A 26,813-nucleotide genomic window follows, 5' to 3' on the forward strand; every position below is an offset into this window, starting at 1 on the left:
TTCTGGTGAACTGTAATAAAAATTGATCAATGCTTCTAACTTTCACCCAAACAAGGTAGTTTAATAGAAATTGATGTATTAAAAAATGCGTTTAGGTAGGGGTCATAGGCTGAAAGGTAACGTCATTTGAAGGGAATAGTCTGACTTGTAGTGTGGAGGGTGTGGGATGATGTAAAAATGCGTGACGTTATTAATAAACGACCCTCTAGCTTAGAAAGAAAAAGGAATACAATCAACAGGATCAATGAATTTCCCCTTTTATTTTGCACCGATCCTTTCTTTTCTAGGCACCCCAAGACAACGGGCCACTTGTTCTACCTCCTGACTCAGTGCAGAGAAGAAAGTTAATGCTTTTATTCTCAGTTTACTTTATTAACTTTTTTAAGTTCTTTTGGAGAGCCCTTCGCAAAATAGCTCATTTGTTTTGGTGACTTTTTTGGGAGCAGACACCAAATCACGTGACACTGTTGGGAGCAGACGCCACGTGACAGTGTTGGGAGCAGACGCCACTTGACAGTGTTGGGAGCAGACATCACGTGACAGTGTTGGGAGCAGACATCACGTGACACTGTTGGGAGCAGACGCCACGTGACAGTGTTGGGAGCAGACGCCACGTGACAGTGTTGGGAGCAGACACCACATCACGTGACAGTCATGGGAGCAGACAATACATCACGTGACACTGTTGGGAGCAGACACCACATCACGTGACAGTGTTGGGAGCAGACACCACATCACGTGACCGTCATGGGAGCAGACAATACATCACGTGACACTGTTGGGAGCAGACACCACATCACGTGACACTGTTTGGAGCAGACACCACATCACGTGACCGTCATGGGAGCAGACAATACATCACGTGACACTGTTGGGAGCAGACACCACATCACGTGACACTGTTGGGAGCAGACACCACGTGACAGTGTTGGGAGCAGACACCACGTCACGTGACACTATTGGGAGCAGACACCACATCACGTGGTCGGGTACCCTGGGGTCAGACATTATTCGGACAATGTTTGAATTGTTTGTCTGCCTCAGTTGGCGCCTACACAAGACAAGGCTAGGGTGATTCATTGTTTATTTGCACGCATGTTACACGTATTCAACGACGCCTACAGAACAGGATGGGTTTATAAAATCAACATCAGCGCACGTCCAACTGTTTGATTGGGTTAACAGGTGCAGGCGGTACAGGAAGCTGTATGATGACGTCATTAAATATGGCTACATAACAACTTAGTATTAAGTCTCAACCTTTTATACCCCATATAACCAGTTATTTTGAAGTTTTCTCTCCTAGATGGGTTGCTCTATCGTCGCATCAGAAACGTCTAAAAGAGGAACTCTGAAAATAACAACTGATTTTCTGCATCTACGCATAGACAAGATTATTTGTATACGTCAATGTAAATGTTATTTACGTATAACAACGTATACACCTAGTATATAAAAATGTATTACTAGAATTAGTCAAATTTAAAAAGTTTAAGATTTGTAACATGGGTGCCTTGCAGTTTTCAATAAAGCAAGCTTTGAAATTATAACAAAATTTTAATATGACAAGCTTTGAAAATATAACAAAATTTTAATATGACAAGCTTTGAAATAAATTATTTAAAATTTTAATGTTTTTAAATTTTAAGTATGCTTATAATAAGCTGTTAAATATAATAAGCATTTTAATATAAAATTTTCGGAATACAAAAAGAATTCAAATATAACAAGTTTTGTGAAATTTAAAAAAAAATTTAAATGCAAAACAAATTAAATGCAAGAAATTAACAAAAAATCTCATTAAAATTTTTAAAAATACAAATACAACAATAATATAATTATAAGAGGAACTAAAATATAATAAGAAATGAATCAAAACAAAACAAAAAATGAAAAATTGTTAAATTTGACCACAATTTTTAAAATAATGAAGTAATTTTTACCAATATATCAAGCATTATAATAGCCTATAACAAGCATTATAATATAACAGTAATATAACAAGCATTGCAATTCGATAAACACTATTAAAACAAGCCTTGTAATAGAACAAGCATAGTAAAATATAGGAGCCACTGTAATATCGCAAAAATTATTATATATCAAACATTTTTATAACAAGCCTTGTAATACATCAAACACTATTATAACAAGCCATGTAACGTAACAATCAAGTAAGCATTCGATCAAGCTGAAGGGAAACAAGTCATCCTTTTACTGAAATTTAACATAATTTTTACAATTAAAAAAAAAACCAGCCGATGGTCGCCAGAAAGAAGAGCCTTCAATAGATCAAATTCCTCGCGTGCCCGTGTTAAGGCCTCTGCAATTATTTACCTTGTGGGCAGATAAGGCAGGTGGGGCCTACACGTGGCATAAACACTGTCAATCTACCTCTAGACAAACTGATGAGGGTTTATTCCCGGGTGGCTCCACCTCCTTATTTGTCACCATAATCCTGATCGTCTGCCCGCGTGATTTGTAACAGCCTGGTCGTCTGCAAAGTGATCTGTAACAGCTCCCTAAATATATTTTTGTCCAACCCTCCACGTTTAATAACACTGATTACGAAAAAGTTATCCAAAAATTTCCTTCATCGTTACAACTCTTCTTTCCAGATTCTTCTCATTTACCTCCCTTTACACTTATCTCCCCTTGCAATGCGTTTTGCTTAGGGTTTCTCAAAGATGAATGGAAACGTTTAAAATAATATAAAAAAGCTAATAAATTTACTGTTTTCTCCGCATAGTTTTTGTACGTTTATATCATTTCTAGGTCTCTTGGTCGAGACAAATATCCTAGACATCTCAAGGGACATCCCGGGATGAAGAATATTTTTCTGTTGAAAATTTGTAAGAAAGAGTTAATCATCGTTAGCTTGCGACTTTCCTTGAACAAAGGGACATAAGCAGTAGGTTTTTGTTTTTTTCTGCTACAGACGCCCACATAAGCGAGGTTTCTCTCAACTCAATGAAATAATCCCGCTAATTTTACGGGCAATTTGTTCAGCTTTAAAAACGATTACAAGTCTGCTTTAAACTTGTGGTTGGTGTTTTTTTTTTTTTTTTGTAAAAAAAATTTAGCAGGGATAGTAGAAATGTGACAGTATTTTATGTGAGGTTGACATTTACGGACCACCCATCTTGTCATGTTATAGGACTAACTCAGTCATGTCATGTCATAGGTACTACTCAGTCTTGTCATGGGTCTCACATATTATTTCAGGTCTAACAACGGTGTCATGTCATAGATCTTACAGTCATGACAGTTATGGTGATGCCATGGCATAGGTTTAATCCAGTCATGTCACGCATCTTATATATCATGTCAGGTCTAATAACTATGTCATGTCATATAGGTCTTACAGTCATGTCATAGGTCTAATTCAGCCATGTCGTAGGTCTTACAGTCATGTGATAGGTCTTACCCAGGTGGTATTATCATCAGGCATCATGCGTATATCAAGTTCCACGAATGCGGTAGGCAGATGGCTCAGTTTGGTCTAGCTGTGTGGGACGAAGGAGGCGTCTCTGTTAAGATTGTTATAAGAGGGTAGTGATCTATTCAAATGTTATATGGGTAGGGGTGGGTCACATTTGTGTTCTATACAATCTGCACCGTCTCTTGCAATATGGCCCCGTCTTGTTTGTGTTGGAATATTCTGTAAAAAAATTTAAAAAATCGTAATAATAAGATGTAACCGACTTACAACTAAAATATTTAATCCTTTTAATTCATTCTGACATTTTAAATTACCGTGTGAGGGAAATGACTTCCAATGCAAAGGGGGCGTTTTCAAAGGTGTCAATCATACAAGTGCTCGAGGCGTGTTGAGCGACTAGTTGGTGGTAAAGTACATTGTTCAAAGTTATCTTCCTGAAGACAAAGTAGAGATCTAGGGTTGTATTGGCCGTGAACAGGGCCCCCATTAGTCGTAGGGTCCACGATACTTTCTTACATCTGTAACAAGTATAAACAGCTCCTGCAATAGTTACATGACCCACACCGAAAGTGCTTAACCAGGGACCCCCCTGGGTGGTACGTAGCCATCCCCCCTCCTCCGAATAGTACGGAGCCAGGTGTCCTCTTGCACGATGAAACACAAACACAAGATGAAACTTCAAAGTTAAAATCACGTTCTGCAAAAAAAAAAAAAATTCTTGCTGATTTAAACAAATTAGAAAAAGAAAAAATATTTGTTTAGCAATTGTTTCGTTAAAAAAAAAGTGTATGGTATCACTTTGTTGGAGTTACTTCAGACGTGCATAATAAGATTGAACCGGATTATATCTGCTTAACACTGGATTATGTAACATACAATCACCGTAACATATGTATTTATCTAACATGAAATCACCGTATTCTATCTATTTACGTAATATACGATCACCGTATTACATCGGTGTATGTAACATAAGATCACCGTATTACATCGGTGTATGTAACATAAGACCACCGTATTCTGTCTATTTATGTAACATCCAATGAGACAAGCGTCCTACCGAGGGTGGTGCAGTAATCCAACACCCACATTCCATATACTATTTGCACTAATGTGGACACGTAAGCCCCTAACATGGGTGGGGGATCCTGGGTAACTTTTTTTTTTTGGAAACATAAGTTTTATTAAAAATAAACGTGAAAAAAAACTAATTAATTTAAATATGAAAATATTTTAACTGTTTAAATCGTGTAACAATGTAAATAATTAGGAAGATAAATAATTAATTTGTATAAATAAACCGGAAGTCGCAGCAAGGCTTTCGACTTCTAGATATTTCATATGCAGGACTTACGGTATTTTCGTAAAACAAATGCCTTTACATGGGAAATAAGGAATTCAAATTTATGTATCTTGATGCGTATGAAATGCCTGAATTAGTAATTTACTCATCTCTGTGAAGTAGTCATATGTCACTAGGGCGACCGTTACAGCAAAACACTTGGGAAACGAGTGTAGTTGTCGTTATGGGTGCGGCAGTTAGTTTGTTTCCACGGTTGGTGACTTGTGGTCTTGTAATTTGATTGGTGAGCTGTCTTTGGTTTCAGGTAGAAAGAATCCATTGAGGATCATCATGCACGTTTTATTGGCATATGTATGAAAGCGCAGAGGTGGTTTACAGTCTCGTTGTTTTGTTTATAAATTATATGAGGTAGGAGTAAGATAAAAGACATGTTATATGACATTTGATTTTATTACATTCGCAACATTTCTCAATGGTTGGGTTATATAAGGCTTTGTACTTGTTTCTAATACATTTCTAAGACGCGTTTTACTCTTAACTCTGAAGTGATGTGATTGCGGAAATTTATTTTATTAAAATGCGGACATCTATTTGGTAACAAATTGTGGCCGTCTTTTTTCTTCGTTCTTTATTGTAATGGTGTACGTGATTTAATCCAACACAATTGAGTATTACGTGTCAACATGTAATGCTCTATAGGCCGTGAATTCCGAGTCAAAGTGTTGTGAGTGATGGTGAACATGTAGTGAATATAAAGTGTAATGGTCTATTGATATAAACGTTATTTGCAGTGAATTTAAAAATTTCTTATTTTTGAGCTCTCGTTGGATCATCTACATCATTCTGACATTGAATAATTTTTAACGAATAACAACATAGCGCAATCAGATGTACACCGGGTACCCAACCTGAGAACCACTGATATTCACACCTGTAGTTAAAATGTGACAAGTCTCCTCCAAATTTACCACTGACATTTTTTTTCAACCAATTTGTGCCTTCTCGTTTTTTATAACTTGTTTGACTGGGGGGAAAAAATCGAATTTAAAAAAAAATGTGATCTTTCCCAAAGTTGCTCGTGTGTGTCAATAAGTGGCACAAAAAGTGAACAAATTCGTGGCGAGAAGATTTACACGGCGGTCCGCATTAAGTCGGCTTTCAAAAACCAGCTTGAATGGTAGAGTACATAGAGTTAGCAGCAGCTAGATGTGTTGGGCGGGGGAGATCACTCCAACCACCGGTAGGTCGGAGTGATCGGACTTTGTTGCGTCGATGTTACGCATTGAATCAAGGGGCCCTACTCTATGTAGGCGGCGCGACGGTAGTTTACGTACATTTGCTCCAGACGAATGGAACGTTAAACAAATCCGAAAATAAATCTCTTGGCCTAATTGATAGCTAGCTGTCATTTCCTCGCCTTTGTAATTGGGAGGACTTGTCTCTAATTTTATGCGTATTATTATTTTCGTCTGCTTAGAAGTATGATCTTCCTAAGTGGAGGGTAGGCCATTGTTCTTGTAAACCTTTTTGTTGTAGTAAGTGTGTGTGGGATACTGAAAAGCTGTAGATTACTAAGTCCGCCTCCATATTTGTTCCTCCCCCACACAGTCCTTTAGTACTCACCCTAATATTTCCACATCCACTTGAACTTACACATTCCAACACTAACATACACATTCCAACACTAACATACACATTTCAAAACTAAAATACACATTCCGACACTAACAAACACATTCCCTCCTATTTACCCCATCAAAACATTCCCATTCCACGACACACACTTACATAATATCCCACACATTCCCCCACCACCCCACACATTCTCATTTCCCACACTATTCCACATTCTCCATCACCTTACATATTCCCTACAATCCCCACACATATTCCCCCACCCACCCCGACCACTCCACACATTCCCCCACCCACCCCCATCACTCCACACATTCCACCACTACCCAATATATTACCCACTGTTTCTCCCACTGCCCTACACATCCCCCACCACCCCACACATTCCCCACTACATCCCCCTCTACCTCTCATATTATCCACACATTACCCCACCATCCCACACATCCCCCACTATCTCCACCACCACCCCCACATCCCCCCACCACCCCTCTAATCCCAGCATGAACCACGACTCTGGTCACACCAGCGGTGAGCGTGACGTAACGCCCCACTGAGCCAGCAGACGACGCCAGCACTGGGCCACCACCAGCCAGCCCTACACAACCACAACAACCCAGCGCTAGATCAGCTCGCCATGGATCGCTGCCTCGTCCTGGGACTATTCGCCATACTCCAGGTAGGTGCCATTACAACGGTGAATCGTTACAACATACCTTTCGTGCTATGCCTGTATACCAGTTTATAACTCAATTAAAACGCGAGCGATTCGCGAGTGGTTTAAACCGCGATTGTATCTGTTGTTCCAGTCCTTTGTGTGGGGGTTAGTTTGTTTCTCTCTGTGTTTGGTTCTTGATCTCGTTTGATATTTTGTCTTATCTCTACAAACACTGAAGAACAGATTTTTATCTTGGTTTTTATAGTGGAGTTAGTTCAACGATACAATGCTAGTTTCTGGTGTAAACATTCTCGAATCTTGGGTCAATTAATACAGATGCACAGATATACAGATATAGATATAGCGTAGTGCAGTAACCCCTATGAGAGTTTTTTTTTTAAACTATTTAGAATCAATTTGAAATGTATCCGCATTCTATGTTGTTATTGGTTAATTGGGTTTACAAAAACTATTAATTTCTAAGAAGTGTACACTTGTTATAGGATTAGAGTAAACACATTCTGTCATTGTAGATTAACTAACTGTTAGAATGACATGTTAAACCACTATAGCTGTAAAGACAAGTTAAACCACCATAGCTGTAGACGTAGAGAGATGTTAAACCACCATAGCTGTAAAGACATGTTAAACCACCATAGCTGTAAAGATATGTTAAACCACTATAACTGTAGAGACATGTTAAACCATCATAGCTGTAAAGACATGTTCAACCACCATAGCTGTAAAGACAGACACATTAAACCACCATAGCTGTAAAGATGTTAAACCACCATAGCTGTAAAGACATGTTTAACCACCATAGCTGTAAAGACAGACATGTTAAACCACCATAGCTGTAAAGACATGTTTAACCACCATAGCTGTAAAGACAGACATGTTAAACCACCATAGCTGTAAAGACATGTTTAACCACCATAGCTGTAAAGACAGACATGTTAAACCACCATAGCTGTAAAGACAGACATGTTAAACCACCATAGCTGTAAAGACAGACATGTTAAACCACCATAGCTGTAAAGACAGACATGTTAAACCACCATAGCTGTAAAGACAGACATGTTAAACCACCATAGCTGTAAAGACATGTTAAACCACCATAGCTGTAAAGATGTTAAACCACCATAGCTGTAGAGACATGTTAAACCACCATAGCTGTAAAGACATGTTAAACCACCATAGTTGTAAAGACATGTTAAACCACCATAGCTGTAAAGACATGTTAAACCACCATAGCTGTAGAGACATGTTTAACCACCATAGCTGTAAAGATGTTAAACCACCATAGCTGTAAAGATGTTAAACCACCATAACTGTAGAGACATGTTAAATTACCACTGTGGTAAGGAAGAGACAGAAAAATGTCCCAACATATTTCTACCCCACACCACTGTTGACTTCCCTCTAGTTAGTTGCTATAAATACAGTTTGAATTCCCGAACCAGTTATTAAAAGGGGCCTGTCATTGGCTGTCTATTGGAATGTATCCTGTTTTTTAGAGTTTTTATCCTATTTATACCGTTGGGTTACGTCGGTATGAAGCTGTAAAAAGATTTTTGTACCGTGCTTTTCAAGCTTTCAAAGGAACGCTACGGGTATCGAAAGGCAGCAGATTTGAAAATGGACTGCGGTTAGGCAATGGTAATTTGCATTACGAATCGAATGTGATTTCGATAATCTAAAACCTGTAGGCCAATACATACATGTCTGACAAAGATTAAAATTTATTGATTGGATCGTCGGGAAAGTGGATTTGTATTGTCGTGGGAACGGACTATTGGAAAGAACATGGTCGGGTAGCTAGTTGTTCAGATCCCGTCTGTAAGCTGTGGTTTGATTATTCACACAAACATGCGGTTAATTTAAGCAAGATTTTTTTCCAATTTGACAATGATAGGAGCAGCACCAAGATGACGATGTAGTTTTCAGGAGGTATGGGAATAGCGAGGGGGGAGGGGGTCGTCTAGATGGTATGGGCACGGGGGTCGTCCATTCGGTATGGGGGTCGTTCAGCTAGTTTGGGAATGGGGGTTTCACAAAGCGGGACCAAGCGTAGTCCATTCAGTATGGGGGTCGTCCAGCTAGTATGGAAATGGGGGTTGTTCAGCTAGTATGGGAATGGGGGTTGTTCAGCTAGTATGGGAATGGGGGTTTTACAAAGAGAGACCAAGGCGTCGATTGAAACGAGTATAAAATATTTCACTAAGCATATCGTTTCTTTTCATTTCAATGGTATATAACAATGGTATATAACACACAATCTGTTATAGATAACACCGTATTTCTGAACAATCTTTGAAACATTAATGTAAACCTTTTATAAAATGCTGCATTTATCTACGAGTTTTTCCTTGCTAAAAAACGGATGCGGGTCAAAAGTCTAGAACTAGTCGAGTGATAGCTCAAGGAATCGTGTCTTTTATCTGTCGGTCAGGCACGGAGGAATGGTCTGTCTGTGACGTATAAAAGCAGGTGCCGTGCTGTGACGTGGTGCCGTGACGTGGTGCCGTGACGTGGTGCCGCATGGACTTCTGTCAACGAGGGACGGCTGGCAGGGGAGAAAATCAAATGAAGCTTCCATAGGGGAAAGGGTTAAATTTAATGTGGATGATGTTTTTTAAAATCGTGGAAACTCAGAACTAAAGATGTTTTTAAGCATGTTGTAACAATACTTTGTATATACGTTTTCTTGTGTAGTAGACATAATATCGAAAACTATCTTTTAAATACTTCTATAAATGTAATTGTACTTTAACTTTACTTCTATGCATGAAGCTGTAACGTCACTTGTAAAAGTGCTTTTAACTACTTTTTTAAAAGTCTGATTAGCTTAGGAGGATAATGGTTGGAAAAACCGTGAACACCCTCCCCCCCCCCCCCCATCCCCTCCCAACTCCTTTTCGGGCGGTTGTAAAATTAATTAAACTAGGATGTTTTGGTCGGCCACTAGAATCTTACTTAGTTAAAAACAGTAAAATGCGCTTTAATCTTTTTTTAAAGCAAATTTTAGTTCGCGTATTAAAAACATGCCTGAATTAAAAACAAAACTATAATTTGTATTCTTCAACTACATGTATTCATATTAGTTTTGATCTCTTGACGTAACCCCGGTAAAAGAAGGAGCTATGATTACCGCCCTTTGTGTGTGTGTGTGTCTGTCTGTCTGTCGGTCTGTCTGTCTGTCGACGTGTAGACCTCACACAATTTACCACAACGACCCGCGGGTTCAGGGTCGTTCGAGACATTAATTAAATGCATCTCTTCCAATATTTAATTACACTTTATTTTTGCTGATCTGTATAGCATTGACATTTAACATTATATATAAGCGTAATTAAACTTTTATTAATTTGATTAGTTTGAAATTATGCATGCACGGGAAGTTATATCTTGGAGTTTGGTGTCAGAGTTGTCCGCCCCTACTGACCATATCTGTGATGGTACTTCAAGGACATTGTTTACATGATCTTATCGTGGGCGGAACTGTGGAAGGGGAGGTGTCATTTAGATAAACCTACTTTTTAAAATATTTCAACTCATTTCAATTTTACTTAAGGGGATGTCATTAAGATAAACCTCCTTTTTAAATATTTAATTCAACTGAATTTCAATTTTACACAAGAAAGGTGCCATTAAAATATACCTACTATTTAAAATATCTCAACTGAATTTAAATTTTACATAATTAAAAACAAATCCCACAAACATAGCTTGTTACGATTTATCGAGAGAGGTTAATAATAGTCTTAAGACGATTCAGTACCTGCATACTAAATTTTTATATATCTTGTACAGCGCACCATAATTTTCATAAACGACGATAGACTATTAATTAGATGCAATAACCTACCGAACTTTACTTGAGTTCCGATGTCATTTTAGTGATGACTAAAACAATAATTTGTTGTTTAGGCTGCGTTGTTTTCTGTCGTGTGGGTTCAAATGGTTACAGTTATGTCCCATGTTGAATGCAAATAGAGAAAAATATAATGTGCTGAGCTAGAGATAGGTAGATGAATTATTAGTTAACACTCTATCAATAATAGATCAGTTCAATGTTGCGTCCTAGTTATTAGAACGACATCTACGTTACTTTACAATGTTTCAACAAAAATTTGGATATGTAATCTTCATACAACATAGGGCCAAAACTTACATCTACAGTTGTCCATGCAAAAGAATGAATATACACATGCACATACAGACATACATATATACAAGAATATACACAGATTCAATCATAAACAACACAAATACACATACACATATAGACTCACACCTATACGCACAAGCACACACGCACATACACAAGCAACACAAAATACAGATATTATACGTATACACAGAGATACACTATTTTGCACACATACATAAGCACACACACATAAACACACATATATAAGAATACAAACAATCACCGCGCTAGCTGGTCACGTGACCATTCCACCATAAGAACATCCATGAAATCACTAGGTCACTCGACCATGCCAACTCTTCCAGGCGACCTTGACCTTCCCATTACCAACGTTCCAAGGCACTTGACGCGATACCATCTTCCCTGGGTTCGTCTTAGCCAGCAATTGAAAGTTTTAATCAGCTCGGGGCTAATTAAACTACATATCTAAGTGGCAATTAATTATTCCACATTGCTGATCGGCTTATCTCTAAGCCGTGTCTGTTAATTAATATGATATATTGAACAGACTCGCCTTAATACGGTTATTACTTTGGCTGTTGCATATTAATAAAAGGATAAATTAGACAGGCTATTTGTGGCTTTTATTAGCGAGTAATTATGTTAGTTTCGTATTAACTACTGACAACATAGTACACTACTTATAAAAGGAACTGTAATTAAATACTGACATTGTAGTACATTACTGATTAAGGCGACTCGAATTAAATACTGACATCGTAGTACATTACTGATTAAGGCGACTCGAATTAAATACTGACATCGTAGTACATTACTGATTAAGGCGACTCGAATTAAATACTGACATTGTAGTGCACTACTGATAAAAGAGACTAAAATTATATAATGACAATGTCGTAAAGGTTGCCTAAGTAGGGTGGACCTATTTTAAATAAAACTGAATGATGGTGTCTGTTCTTCAAGACATTGGGCTTTGGGAGACCAAGGTCAAGGGTGGTGTCTGGTATTTAAAAGTCCTTGGTCAACTGTTGTATTAAGAGACCGAACGACTTTCTTATTTAGCATGTCGACCTTATTACACACAGATAAAACAGGATGAACAGGTTTTAGAGACCACAGGCAGTCCGTAGTTTTGACATAAACAACTTCTCGTAGGGGTTACTACACGTTATATAGTTTACTCATTAAAGTTAGTTAAAAAATACTTCGGCCAAATATTGTTTATTTCAACAAGTCTCAAGAAGGATATCTGTCAAGTGCCGAAATTTACCGACAACGCCCGAACTTTTCCGACTTGACGCTGAGCTTATTGCTCGTGACGTAAGCTAAAAATAACACTCAAGCAGGCCTTGACTTATCAAGCTAAATTTTTTTTTTAAATTGTTGTTTCGTTTAAAAATATACCCAGTGGCGTAGCGAGGTCGGGTGTCACCCGGTGCGGCACTTAATGGTGTCATCCCCCAGAGGCGTAGCGACCCTTCCCGTTGACAAACTTTCAAAAATTTTCGATTTGCACCCCCCCCCCCCCTTCAAACTTTCGATTAGCACCCCCCCCCCTCAAGTTTTTCTCTATATATTTTTCTATTTTTTGCCTTGGTGTCACCCCCTAAAGGGTGTCACCCGGTGCGGTCCGCACCCCCAGCCCCCCTCGCTACGCCTCTGAATATACCTACTATACAAAGACCGTTTAAATAAAGAAGAATTTTTTTTTATTTAGAAAATGTGCACATTAAAAAAACAAAGCAGAATTCAAAATTGTAACATTCTTGTAAGGCTTGGATTTTCAAAAACATAACATTCTTCTTTTGCCCGTTATCTAAACTTACCCCACTTGATTCTGTTTGTTGATTGTCTTCAAAGCGCCTTGATGTGTATCTGTTTACTCGCCGGTTGAATTGATTCCATGCCCCCACTCACCAATAAACTTCTACTTTCGTTTTGAAGGTGTTCAATTTTCTCGGGTCGTATTTCTTAGGGACGTTTTGATGTCGTCAAAACTCGTCAACGGGAACACCCCAACATGCGGTGTGACGTCACACATCAAATGAAATTCCCGTTCAGGTTTTTCCCATAAACATGTCAATTCAAACAATCCAGTGTCGGTGGTACTCTCATGTCTGTTATCACGTGACTTGTACACTGTAACGTGGTTCTTCTCGTTCTCAGTATGGATGAATCAAGAGGACATACCATTTTGGAAAACACAGACACACACAAATATTTGTGTGTATACTGACCACACTATCCCTTCATATGCCATGTTCACTGAAACAGGTGAACTCTACTTCACCTGTCCCATGAAGATCGAAATGGTACTTTATATATATATATATATATATATATATATATATATATATATATATATATATATATATATATATATATATATATATATATATATATATATGGATCTGGAATATGACTCCACAGCTCTTCCGCCTGTCATTACGTCCTTCTTGCGAATTACCCCCCCCCCCCCCACACACACACACACAAACACACACACACACCATGGTAGTTATCCCATTACGGAGAAACTTATTAACGTGGTATCGGTCATGTTAAAAACACGACATTCTATAGAATTTTAGAAACATGTCGATTTACTTTTGGGGTAAAGTTTTGTCAGGATTTGGGGTCAATTTGTACTCATCGACTTGGGGGGGGGGGAGTAATGTTCTTATGCAGTTTTGTGGGCGGTAGAGATAATCTAAAGGGGGAACTGTCCTGATCAGTGTTTCTGCCGGACTTTTTTTCCGGGGGGAGATGGGGTGCGAACACTGTTAAAAGTATATATTTTCTATATAAATTCCATTTCGTTCGGGGGGGGGGGGCGGTAGACTTTCTTCGGAGGCTGAACCCCCCCCCCCCCCCCCCCCCAAGAGATGCCTGGATAGATATATATATATATATATATATATATATATATATATATATATATATATATATATATATATATATATATATATATATATATATATATATATATATATATATATATATATATATATATATATATATCGTCTACTATCTCAGTCCTCCCTTACCTCTGCTCCCGATATAGTAAACTGGAGCCGTTTATATAGTTAGGTCTATCTCAATCTATCTGCCTAGTTTCACCTGTGTCGAAACAACAGGGACGAATCGCATCAAACGTTTCTTCAACATATGCATGTAACACTTGCCGGCGCATGCGCTGTTTGCTCAAACAGTTGCTAGCAGTATAAAATAATATCACTAAACAGGAGCCGGTCAATATTAGCTTTACATTCTCACTTGCGTGTTTCACTCCAACCTCTTCCGCGTTTTATTTCACATGTTTGCATAGAATTTTTCTTCTCAATGAATTGAACATAGAGGATAGTTGCGTTACAGGGGTGGGTTGGGGGGAGTATTATGGGGGACTCCCAAATTGACAGATGTCACACGTTATGTTACAGAATTGTAACGGTACGATTCGACTGCTTTTAAATGTTAAAAATGTGAATGTAGTAAAACCTCAATTCTCTGACTAGCAGTTCTGGATAGAGTTTTTCTTAATACTGCCTTAGATACACACATATCTCCGCCTAGCAGATATGGCTAGTGAGAGTCTAAATGCTGGCTTTTATTCAGACGTCTCCGACCAGCAGCTTTGGCTAGTGAGAGTCTAGTCTAAATACTGGCTTATATACCTCCACATCTCCACCTAGTAGCTCTGGCTAGCGAGTCTTGTCTAAATACTGGCTTATAGATATATACGTCTCCGCCTAGCAGTTCTGGTTAGTGGGAATCTTATCTAAATACTGCTTTATATACAGACAAGTCTCAAACTAGCATCTCTGGTTTCATGGAGATGACCCACACTATGAAGACCACCAGTCCACCTGCGAATAGCGTTCAGTGTTTTTGTCATGACTTGCATATGGCAGCTAAACAAACTGTTGACAAAAGACTTACCGAACACCACACACTGCAGTCATTTTATTCCCCCCCCCCCCCCCACTACATGTTTAGCTACTTAGTAAAACCTGAAATTCGACTAGCTAAGGCGATTCGTTAAGGGGAAACATTTATTGTAGAAGGTAGGGGGGGGGTAATTAGGTCATGAGAATATCTAACCCTCATTAACGTTTGATAATGTAGAGAGTCTGCCATGAGGGTAGTTAAAATTTTAACGGTTTTTCTTCTAGCTCGCGCCCGCTGTCAGTGCTCGCGGTCACGTGATACAGGTCATGTGACAGTGTTGTGTGCATGCTAGGTTTGTTTGGGTACGTGTGTTTTGAAAGTCGCGTGGATACTTGTGGGGTGTGTGTGAAAGTCGTGTGGGTACTTGTGGGGTATGTGTGAAAGTCGTGTGGGTACTTATGGGGTGTGTGTGAAAGTCGTGTGGGTACTTGTGGGGTATGTGTGAAAGTCGTGTGGGTACTTATGGGGTGTGTGTGAAAGTCGCGTGGGTACTTGTGGTGTGTGTATGTGAAAGTCGTTTCGTTACTTGTGGGGTGTGTTTGAAAGTCGTTTCGTTACTTGTGGGGTGTGTTTGAAAGTCGTTTCGGTACTTGTGGGGTGTGTTTGAAAGTCGTTTCGGTACTTGTGGGGTGTGTTTGAAAGTCGTGTGGGTACTTGTGGGGTGTGTGTGAAAGTCGTGTGGGTGCTTGAGTGGTGTGAAAGTCGTGTGGTGTACTTGTGGGGGGGTGTGAAAGTCGTGTGGGTACTTGTGAGGTGTGTGTGACAGTCGTGTGGGTACTTGTGGGGTGTGTTTGAAAGTCGTGTGGTGTACTTGTGGGGTGTGTTTGAAAATCATGTGGTATACTTGATACATATTTGATATGCTTGTTGGGGTCTGATTGATGTTAATTTGCTGATTATGGGTGATCTTGGTACTTTAAGGGTGTGCTTGATACTCGGTCATTGCCTGACTAATACACGCAATAGTTTGGTCTTTTTTACCTAGATAAATCGTTAATTATTAATCATTTTAATTTCATCATCAGGCTCTGCTAAAAATCTCTCAGACGCAACGGTATTTTCTGTGGATGACTTATCAAAACTCCAATTAAAACACTAACTTTTATTAATTTAACACTCCGAATTTTGCTGTTTTGAAATTGTTTAATAAATTAGTTTGAAGATACACTCTTAAAATTTAGAGCTGAGTTTCTCAATCGATGTTATAATATTATGAATTAATACTTCATTAGGCTTAAAGTTTGTTACTTTATGAAATTTGGAAATCATGCAATTTTTCACCATGGCCGCCGTTGTCATAGTTACCAAAATTCCGCCACCAATTTTTAAAAAATGAAACACATATTTATGTTGATGTTCCTTTAAAATATAGCTATAGAGAAATAGTTGTTCCCTGTCAAGTATTTTTTTTTAATTTTGTTCCGGAGCTTACCTCTTGTATTTAAAGGGGGAATCTCAGGAACAAAATGTATACTGAAAATAATTTTTAAAAAAACGACGCATCGTAGTTTAAAAAATATTTCTAAAAGTGCAATTGGAAGTGATACGGCCGTAAAGTGGACTGGTTTAACTATTCGTACGAGAACAATTCACGCCGTATATTTAGTCCTGCCGGCCAGATAGTCCCGTGTCCTCAAATTTCAAGCGGCGCAACTCGCCAAGTGAGATATCGTGTCACCGAGAGTTACCGAACGTAACGACGAAACATTGCAAGCTCGCCCTTACTGGGTAACTGGTGGATTAAGATGTTTTCAGCCGGGGACTTATACTAAACTTAGACAAAATACATCCGGGGATTTAGCTTACAACATAACACATTCTTTTATTACTCCAAACTCCCCAACCAACGTGAGGAACGACACATTCAGAAAAGAATTTCACCCATTTTTAATCTGGAAAATATTTCAGACGTTCATTTTGGGTGAAGTGGGGAATTTCTAGCTATTAAATTGCCACCGGAGTATTACAGTATTACATGAAGTTAAATTCATCCATGCGACGGTGCTGCTTTTTAATCTCACCCCGGTTTAAATATCCCGGTGCACTAGTGAGGTCCAAGTTTTTAAGTGTGTGAAGAGATGGCAGGGTTGTATCGCTTACATCTGGGTTTTGTTTCTTCATGCTTTTATTTGTCTTCATAAAAATCTGAAATATTTCTGGAGCCTATATTTTGAACAAAGGTCTCAACCCTACCTCAACCTCACCCCAAATCCACCCCAACCTTACCCCAACCCCACTCCAACCTCACCACAACCTTAACCTAACGCCACTTCAACCTCACTCCAACCTCACCACAACCTTAACCTAACGCCACTTCAACATAACCCCAACCCACCCCAACCCACCCCAACCTTACCCAAACCTCACCCCAACCTTACTCCAACCCCACTCCAACCTCACCGCAACCTTAACCTAACGCCACTTCAACATAACCCCAACCCACCCCAACCCACCCCAACCTCACCCCAACCCACCCCAACCCCACTCCAACCTCACCGCACCTTAACCTAACGCCACTTCAACCCCACTCCAACCTCACCGCAACCTTAACCTAACGCCACTTCAACCTCACTCCAACCTCAACACAACCTCACCCCAACCTTACCCAAACCCCACTCCAACCTCACCGCAACCTTAACCTAACGCCACTTCAACATCACCCCAACCCACCCCAACCTCACCCCAACCTTACCCCAACCCCACTCCAACCTCACCACAACCTTAACCTAACGCCACTTCAACCTCACTCCAACCTCACCCCAACCCCATCACAGCCTCATCATAATTAGCTACTTAAGTCATTGTAAATTCTTCTCTAGTCAATACTAATGTTACATGTAAAATACCTGCAGTTAGAAATAAATCGGTTAGATAAGTAAACTGGAATGTAAAGTATGTTTCAAGCATGCACTTTCATCAACAACTATGTTCTAGAATTTATGATTGATTTCTTAAAAATGTATTTTAAGAACAATATACTCAAATCTAAGCAAAATTGGTCTCGTTTTGTGTCTGAATTTTTTATGTTATAAATTTCATTCCAATTAACAATAAATGTCAACTGTTTGAGTTCAGACGTGATGTATTTACTGGTGTTTCTTACAAAAGTTCGCAACAATTTGTTTTCGAAATTCTTTTGTTTCGTGAAGGCAAACCTCAGCTGACCTCAAAAAATCTTTTGTCGTCTGCTTTGGGCAGGGCACCTGGCACAGCACCAACTCCGCGCATGCGCGTAAATCTACAGTGTCTACAGCGGCGTCAGCGTATCGCCCATGAAATCTCCACCATTGTAGCACTTATCTGTTTTACGATTCATCCCGCCGGCCGGGACAACACCTACTGAAGTAGGGGGGACAACACCTTCTGAAGTAGGGGAGAAAACTGCGGTGCCATGTCAAGCAAAACACAAATAGTCCCGAGGTGTTTGCCACTCGGCGAGTTATCACCTATGTCGTACCCAGCGTCAAATGCCAGATTGTAATTCCATATCTAAGCGGAGATATTATGATGTTATCTGCGCAGACTGGGATGTTTAACAATAGATTTGACCTTTCAGTGACAATTTGCCAGGAGTCTTGTCTTATTTGTAAAGTCTAGTCTCCCTGTGTAGCACCCGGGTTGTGTTTGTTCTGTCGTGTTTGAATTAAACATTGGACAAACGTAAAAAATACAGCAAAAAATATAGTATTTATATAGAGAACATCACTGTTGAACCCTGTTTTATGAAGTTTCCAAGTACGAACGTCCCAAAAAGTGACCCTGGCTAGACTCCCTTGACATGCAGCGTCAGCAAACATGCATTGACTGCATTAAAATGACCGACCTAGACTGAATATTTTTGCTAGTTGCTGTCGTTGATGTTGTATGAGAAAACAAAAGGGGCGTTTAGTGCTGCTAATCCCCGACCTAACATGGTCACTCTTAAACTTACGGCTCTTGTAAACTTTATTGAATACGTTGCGATTGTAGATCTCAAATCAGGATATTTAGAAAGGCCAATTTGCAAATTAATTAGTGGTGTCGCTAATTAATTAAAGACGTAGATTACTTATATTTTCCCTCCCCTCCCCAATGCTGGTAGTGTGCCTAATAATGTACTAATATATTGATCATACACATATTATATAACAAAAAGGGATGGGGTGGTAGTGCATACAAAAAATTAAACGTTAATTTTGGTAACGAATATATTTTGTCCGGCTGTCTTCAGAGAATGAAAATGTAATCTAATATCTCCTCTCTACAGATTATCTAATATCCCCTCTCTACAGATTATCTAATATCCCCTCTCTACAGATTATTATCTAATATCTCCACTCTACAGATTATTATCTAATATCTCCTCTCTACAGATTATTATCTAATATCTCCCCTTAAAAGATTAGTATCTAATATCCCCTCTCTACAGATTATTATCTAATATCTCCCTTTAAAAGATTAGTATCTAATATCCCCTCTCTACAGATTATTATCTAATATCTCCCCTTAAAAGATTAGTATCTAATATCTCCTCTCTACAGATTATTATCTAATATCTCCCCTCTACAGATTATCTAATATCTCCCCTCTACAGATTATCTAATATCTCCCCTCTACAGATTATCTAATATCTCCACTCTACAGATTATCTAATATCTCCCCTCTACAGATTATTATCTAATATCTCCACTCTATAGATTATCTAATATCTCCACTCTACAGAGAATTATCTTATATCTCCATTCTACAGATAATTATCTAATATCTCCACTCTATAGATTATCTAATATCTCCACTCTACAGATACTGCAGATAGGACTAGCCCAGCAGCATGACGCATGTGACGAATGCCGACGTCACCCAAAGACGTGCCGACGTATTTCCGGTCTGTTTACCGTCACGGTCATGACGGAAGGCTCGTACAACCCCGTGGTGGAGATTCCCTACCCGGCATGCAACATCAACATCACAGAGTTTCAGGAGAGCAGGAATTATATTGGTCAGTGGCTTTTTTTTATTGGTCGGTGGCTTTTTATTGGTCAGTGGCTTTTTTATTGGTCAGTGGCTTTTTTATTGTGGCTTTTTTATTGGTCAGTGGCTTTTTATTGGTCAGTGGCTTTTTTACTCACCAGTGAAAGCTGTCGTTTACATGACAGGCTGAGGGTGTTTTTATTTTACCGTCAGACTGTCAGAAGTGAAATACCTGATGTCTGATATGTGACACCACCCCACCTCCAGACGAATGTATAGTTTTGCTACCTCTTGTGTCTGAAGGTCACATAATACCCCCCACCCCCCACCCCCACCCCCTCTCTAAAAAATCAAGAATTATTACGGAATTATTGCAATAAAAATTGAGTCTAGATTTTAAAAGTTTAAATAGTGTTTTACATAGATCTTGTATTTTAACAAAACGAGTATACAACGTTGTAATAATAAACTTTTTATAATGTTCTAAAAATTAAATAAAAATAAACGCAGGTATTACCTATATAACGTTTATGATGCTTGTTTTATTTTCCACTTCATTGTATTCCAATTTTATAAACAGCTAATCGATACGTAACATTTACAAACAATGCCTTCTATATTTAGTATTTTCTAGCCGACCGTTCTTGAGTCGACATCCCACAAGACTTTTCAAAGTTTGCTTGATTTCTATTCAACTTAAAGTCGTCAATATTTTCTTATAAAATAAATAACATTTGTAAACATTTAACGTGAGGCCGAGATCACCTTATCAGTCCTGTCATCTACCACCTAGTTATCTCCCCTTTTAATATTGAATATGGGTTGTATTTTAATGACAAATTCAATATCAAATTTGATTGAAAATTATATATTCCTGCCTTGTCATCGAAGATAAACTTATCTGGAAATTGAATAAAACGGCTCCATTAGAAATAGGTTAAAATTGAGTTACAAATTTAGACCCTAACCCGAGATGACTTATCTGACTTAATTGAAATCTTGTATGAACAGAATTATAACAAGTTAAGTAAGTTCATGCTGGTCAGATGTTGGTAGGACTGACGTATTTAATGCACCTGATCACACGACATTGTTAAGGAGCTTAAAAATCTTGTCAAATGAAACCCAAACTCCGCGACATTTTAACGACGTACAAAAACAGCAAAAATGTTTTCCTGCATGTGAGGATCATGTTTCCAGGTTTAACGCCGTCTGCAGAATGTCACGTGACCGCAGATGGTCACGTGACTGCAATGGTCACGTGACTGCAATGGTCACGTGTAAGACAAGATTCCGGATGAGATCTCCAGATCTGTTACATGGGGGGGGGGGGGGGGAGAGAGGGGGGAGTTAGACAATTTGACAAAATAAAGCTCAGGTTTATGGTGACTCATAGTTGGCTGCTGATCAGTTTCTTTCAGACATCTCTTCGGCAAAAGCTCATGGTTGATAAATTCGAAAAAGTCTCGAGTTCAAACCCTCTGGCAGAAAAGGCTCGATCCCTTCCAACACTAAAAATTAAGAACGAAGAAGAAGACATCTCTTTTTTCGGTGTGTCGCCCCCACCCCTGGGGGGGGGGGGGCATGCACAGCGGCCCTTCCTCCCACCCCATCAGCACGAAATGTATAATTTATATATAAAATATATACTTTAACCAGTGGAAATTTCAAGTACGCCTTCCTCTACGAAAGATTGTATGAAAGAAACCCTCTCTATAAAATGCATGCTGACTTATGACTTTTATTACGACTTTTATTATTTGAATTGTGACGTTATTACCGTTAATGCTAGGACTATCCCTTCCAATGCCGAGGTCAAAGAAACATATGCACTCTACTGCATCTGCCACATGAATCGCCAGGTTCGAAAAAGTGACTTTGAGAATTGTGACTTCTATGATTTGACTTATGATTTGAGACTCTTATGATCATTAGACTGTACATCTCTCTCCGATGCGTCTGTCTAGTAATGTGCACCCAGTACTTCCCTAATCATGTGCTTCGAGTACTCTCATTTCGCAATCTTACATTACGTAATTCTCACCTTTTGTCAACGTAAACACAACTAGCGCCACAGCGCACGTGAAATGAAATAGCTGGTTGGTTTGATACAAGAGAGTGCCTCACCCCACGACCCCCCCCCCCCCCTTCCCCCACCCCAGCAGCAAATGATGGCTGATCACAAATGATATGCACCTAATGTACGCAGGGAACTTGGACAAAGAAATAACACGAGTGTGTTGATACTCTATCGAGGGCTGCAGGTGCTACATTACAGAACTGTATGGATTATGTTTGTTTCCCCGTACCGTTTAACTTCATCACTCGCATACACACGCATACATTCATACACACATAACTACCATGTTTACACATAGCGTCTATGGAATAATGTTTTAATTCTTGATTATCTATGACCTGCTTTTATTTTCGTAAAAACAATTCTTTGGGTCCTAAAAATTCTCAAAATTTAAAGCTAAAATCTCTAGACCCACAAATGTTCTAAAACTTGAAAGCTAAAATCTCTAAACCCACAAATGTTCTAAAACTTGAAAGCTAAAATCTCTACACCCACAAATGTTCTAAAACTTGAAAGCTAAAATCTCTAGTTCCACAAATGTTCTACGAGTTAAACATGCTTCAATTAATTAATTTCCCCACTTCAACGTGTAGGTTATACATTTTAAGTTTGTAAAATCCACCGTGAATCGCATCCGTCTACCTCCGCCTACAAACCAAGTCCCACCCCACTCTTAACGGAAATGTATCCTCTTGGTATTAAATCCATGTTTATAGCTTCACTTAAGTGCTGCATAAAACAGCGGTTAAACCATATTATTGCCATAATTGACATAAATAAAACCATATCATTTCCATACTTGACATAGATCTATATACCAACTGTAGTTAAAATATGACGTAAAAAACGCTCACTCGAAAAACTAAGTACTTTTTATTCAGTTACCTGCCCTTGTTGATAGACACGGCTTACCTCCCTTTTTAAATAAATCTGGTATTTCCCCGTAACACATCTTTGTAATTTAACATAGGGTGCTATTTTCTTTCCTGTCTGAGGGCTCTCTTCGTACCTAATGCTTCAGCTTTTAACAAACTGAATCATACATGCATGTTTGTCTTCTGCCCCGGGGGTGGGAGATTATTTCAAGACCAGACGCCGCCATGTTCCATTACACATCAACCTTTTCAACTGCGTGCGTCGCTTTGCGCGAAAAAAAAAGAGAAACTCGAAACGTGATCCGGTTTAGCGCGGCGGCTGGAGCTGGTGAGATTAGAACCTGGACATGATCGGCAAACTCGCCGTGATCAAAGCCGGTGGGTGCTAGACTAATAGCTTCAATCGCTGCTCTGTGTCCTAGACAAGACACCTTCTGTGTGGGAAGGAAGATGAAATGTAACGCATATATAATGCATTCTTTTTCCTCCTTTTCATTTTGATTTTGTAGAGCTCCAGCTAAATTAAAAAATTGAAAAAAAAAGTAAAACTTTCTCATTCAGTTCTCTACTCGCGATTAAGGATTGGGTACATATTGAGGATTGGGTACATATTAAGGAGTGGGTACATATTAGGGGTCATCCATAAATGACGTCACGCTTTTTTGGACAATTTTTACCTCCCCCCCCCTCCCCTCCGTCACACGTCGTCACAAAAAGCCAGACCCCCTCCCCTAAAATGACGTCACACCTCAACCTTCAACCCCCCTCAAAATTGCAGTTGAATTTTTTTTTAAAACATCGACATTTTTCTAAAATCTTGTCTAAACTATTACAATTTATTAAAACAGTAATCTAAAATGCGAAATAACGTCTAAAATTCGTTTTCTTACATTACTTTTTTTATAATGCAAAAATGTGACGTCGCAACATCTGAACCCCCCCCCCTCCCCTTCATCACACATCGTCACAAAATTACGGACCCCCTCCCCCCTACGAGTGTGACGTCATTTATGGATGACCCCTTAAGGGTTGGGTACATATTAAGGATTGTGTACATTTTAAGGATTGGGTACATATTAGAGATTGTGTACTTATTAAGGATTGGGTACTTATTAGGGAGAAAACAACAGGGGAGAAAACTATTTTAGAGAGGCTGCTCCTACATCAGGGGAGAAAACTATTTTAGAGAGGCTGCCCTTACATCAGGGGAGAAAACTATTTTAGAGAGGCTGCTCCTACATCAGGGGAGAAAACTATTTTAGAGAGGCTGCTCCTACATCAGGGGAGAAAACTATTTTAGAGAGGCTGCCTCTACATCAGGGGAGAAAACTATTTTAGAGAGGCTGCCTCTCAATCAGGGGAGAAAACTATTTTAGAGAGGCTGCCCCTACACCAGGGGAGAAAACTATTCCCCTCACCTGCCTCAAGAAGCCTTCTTGTATAAATAGTCCACGTCAAAGTCGTCAATCATTTGCATAAGTCAACATATCATTAATAAAGTGACGTCACTCGGCACCTGGACGCGAACCTGGTGAAGTCCAATAGAGCCAACATACAAAGGAACACACTCATTAATTAGTTTTTTTACAGCATTCGTGTGTGTCTTCTCCGAGTTTTCCTACTGAATGTGTCTTCTATGTGTCTTCCTACTGTATGTGTGTCTTCTGTGTGTGTTTTCTGTGCGTGCAAATATCCTTTCTACGTGTAGGTAATTTCCGAGGGTTTATAAGTCACATGGGTAGTTGTGTCATCAGTATGGGTCCACGATATGTGTATTATTTTACGATATGTGTATTGTTCCACGATATGTGTATGGGTCCACCATATGTGTATGGGTCCATCATATGTGTATTGTTCCACGATATGTGTATGGGTCCACATTTATAACGGGCAACATTGAGGGTGGGTTTTTTTTAATTTACTTTTTGATTGAAATAACTAAAAATCTGAACTCTAGCTTGCGCCTGTAAAAAAGTCGCCATGACAACGAACAATCGTTCTAGCTATAAAAACAGCGGCGTCCATTTTTTTTAAAATTCAAATTAGAATACATTTAACTTTTATAATACCATAGCAAATATACAGTGGCCAAAGAAATTTTAAAATATGATAAAAACATACAAATGAAAATACCTGTACCTATTTATTTCTGCTTAAATTGTGGATAACAATGTGTATTTAATTAACCATCATAACATCTCTAAAAGATATTTGCTCCACAAGCTACGCCTATGGGTGACCGAGATAATTTCTTTCACCAGGTGTGAAGACTAAAAGTGACCAGGGAATCGTCAACAGCTACTGGTCACTGGACCAACCTGGCCACTACAGAGGGGCGGGCACACAGTTCACATACGAAAAAAACACAGCGAGGTGCAGAGGGACTTGTATTTATGCTGATGGCCCAACTACTGAGGCTATTGTTGTACAGGTAATTATGGTCCAATTAATGAGGCGATTATTGTACAGGTAATTATGGTCCAATTAATTAGATATTGTACGGGTTATTATGGTCCCATTAATGCGATGATTGTACAGGTAATTATGGTCCAACTAGTGAGGTGCTTGCTGTAGGCCTATGTATAATTATAGTGTAAACTAAGGTGTAAATTGTTGTACATTTAGTTATTATATATAATATTATAAAGTCCATAAATAATAATAATATAGGCCCAAGATTTTGTATTTTAGTGTTTATTATAACTTTCAATGGTGTTTGATTATTCACGTTATTGACACAATTTTAAAATATTAATAACAATTACATTTATAGTGTGTAATTGCAACAAAATCTCAAACAATATATGAATGATATTGGCTTCTATGATAATGCTATCTTTAGATCTAACTTTTGCTTAACTCTGTGATCTTTAGATCTTCTACCACGCTAAGAATCCTGGGATAGCCTACACCTTCACGATACCCAACTCCGTCTCGTTCACGCCTTTTGGCGGCGTCCAGAGCAGGATACAGTCGCCCTCACAGCCGCTGCATGAGGCGCCCTCGACCTCACGACTCGAGGCGCCCTCGACCTCACGACTCGAGGCGCCCTCGAACTTACGTCTGGAGGCGCCCTCGACCTCACGACACGAGGCGCCCTCTGCATCTCGACACAACATCACCCGTCTGCAGGCGCTGCGCAGACACAGACAGCGGCTGTCCATGAACAGGACCAGCGAGGAGTTTACGGGCGAGGTCTACACGGGGTCTCAGGTGAGCTCACGCTTTCTTCTTCTGATACTCTAGCACCAGGTACAGTGGAGAGTGAGTTGGTAACTGTACGATTCGGAACTCGGGGTGTTCGGAAATCAGGGTTTCGGAAATCGGGGTGTTCGGAAATCTGGGTGTTCGGAACTCGAAGCGTTCGGAACTTGAAGAGTTTTAAACTCTGTTGGTAACTTGAAGTGTTGGGAACTCGGGGTGTTCTGAAGTTGAAGTGTTCGGAACTAAAGTGTTCGGAACTCGAGGTATTGGGAGCTCGGGGTGTTCGGAACTTGAAATGTTCTGAACTCGAGGTATTTGGAACGTGGAGTGTTCGCAGTTCGGGGTCCAAGTCTGTGTAATACAGGCGACATCATTAACTCACAGTTGTTTTAATTTCGTTCAGCGAATTCTGTTTGGTTAGAGTTAAAAGTGGATGTTTCAAAGATTTTTAAATTCGCATTTTTCAATTGTCTAGTTAATATTTAGCACATCTTTTTTACTGACATCATTAAAGTAGTAGGCAGGGGATAGAGTTGAATGTTTA

At 39.2% G+C, this 26,813-nt stretch overlaps 1 protein-coding gene across 1 annotated transcript in view; it reads left to right on the forward strand.

The window, feature by feature from the left end:
* Positions 1-6,921: 6,921 nt before the first annotated feature.
* LOC131935728 (ADAMTS-like protein 4) overlaps positions 6,922-26,813 on the forward strand; it is a 35,183-nt gene continuing 15,291 nt past the window's right edge. Inside the window, exons 1-4 of the mRNA XM_059292333.1 lie at positions 6,922-7,059; positions 19,943-20,138; positions 25,327-25,496; positions 25,940-26,278. Coding sequence (XP_059148316.1) covers positions 7,018-7,059; positions 19,943-20,138; positions 25,327-25,496; positions 25,940-26,278 — 747 coding nt within the window. The 5' untranslated portion in view covers positions 6,922-7,017. The remainder of the gene's footprint in view (positions 7,060-19,942; positions 20,139-25,326; positions 25,497-25,939; positions 26,279-26,813) is intronic.

Source organism: Physella acuta, unplaced genomic scaffold (assembly GCF_028476545.2).
Source record: "Physella acuta isolate Inbredline_101_S28 unplaced genomic scaffold, ASM2847654v3 ptg000156l, whole genome shotgun sequence".
NCBI classification, from domain to species: domain Eukaryota; kingdom Metazoa; phylum Mollusca; class Gastropoda; family Physidae; genus Physella; species Physella acuta.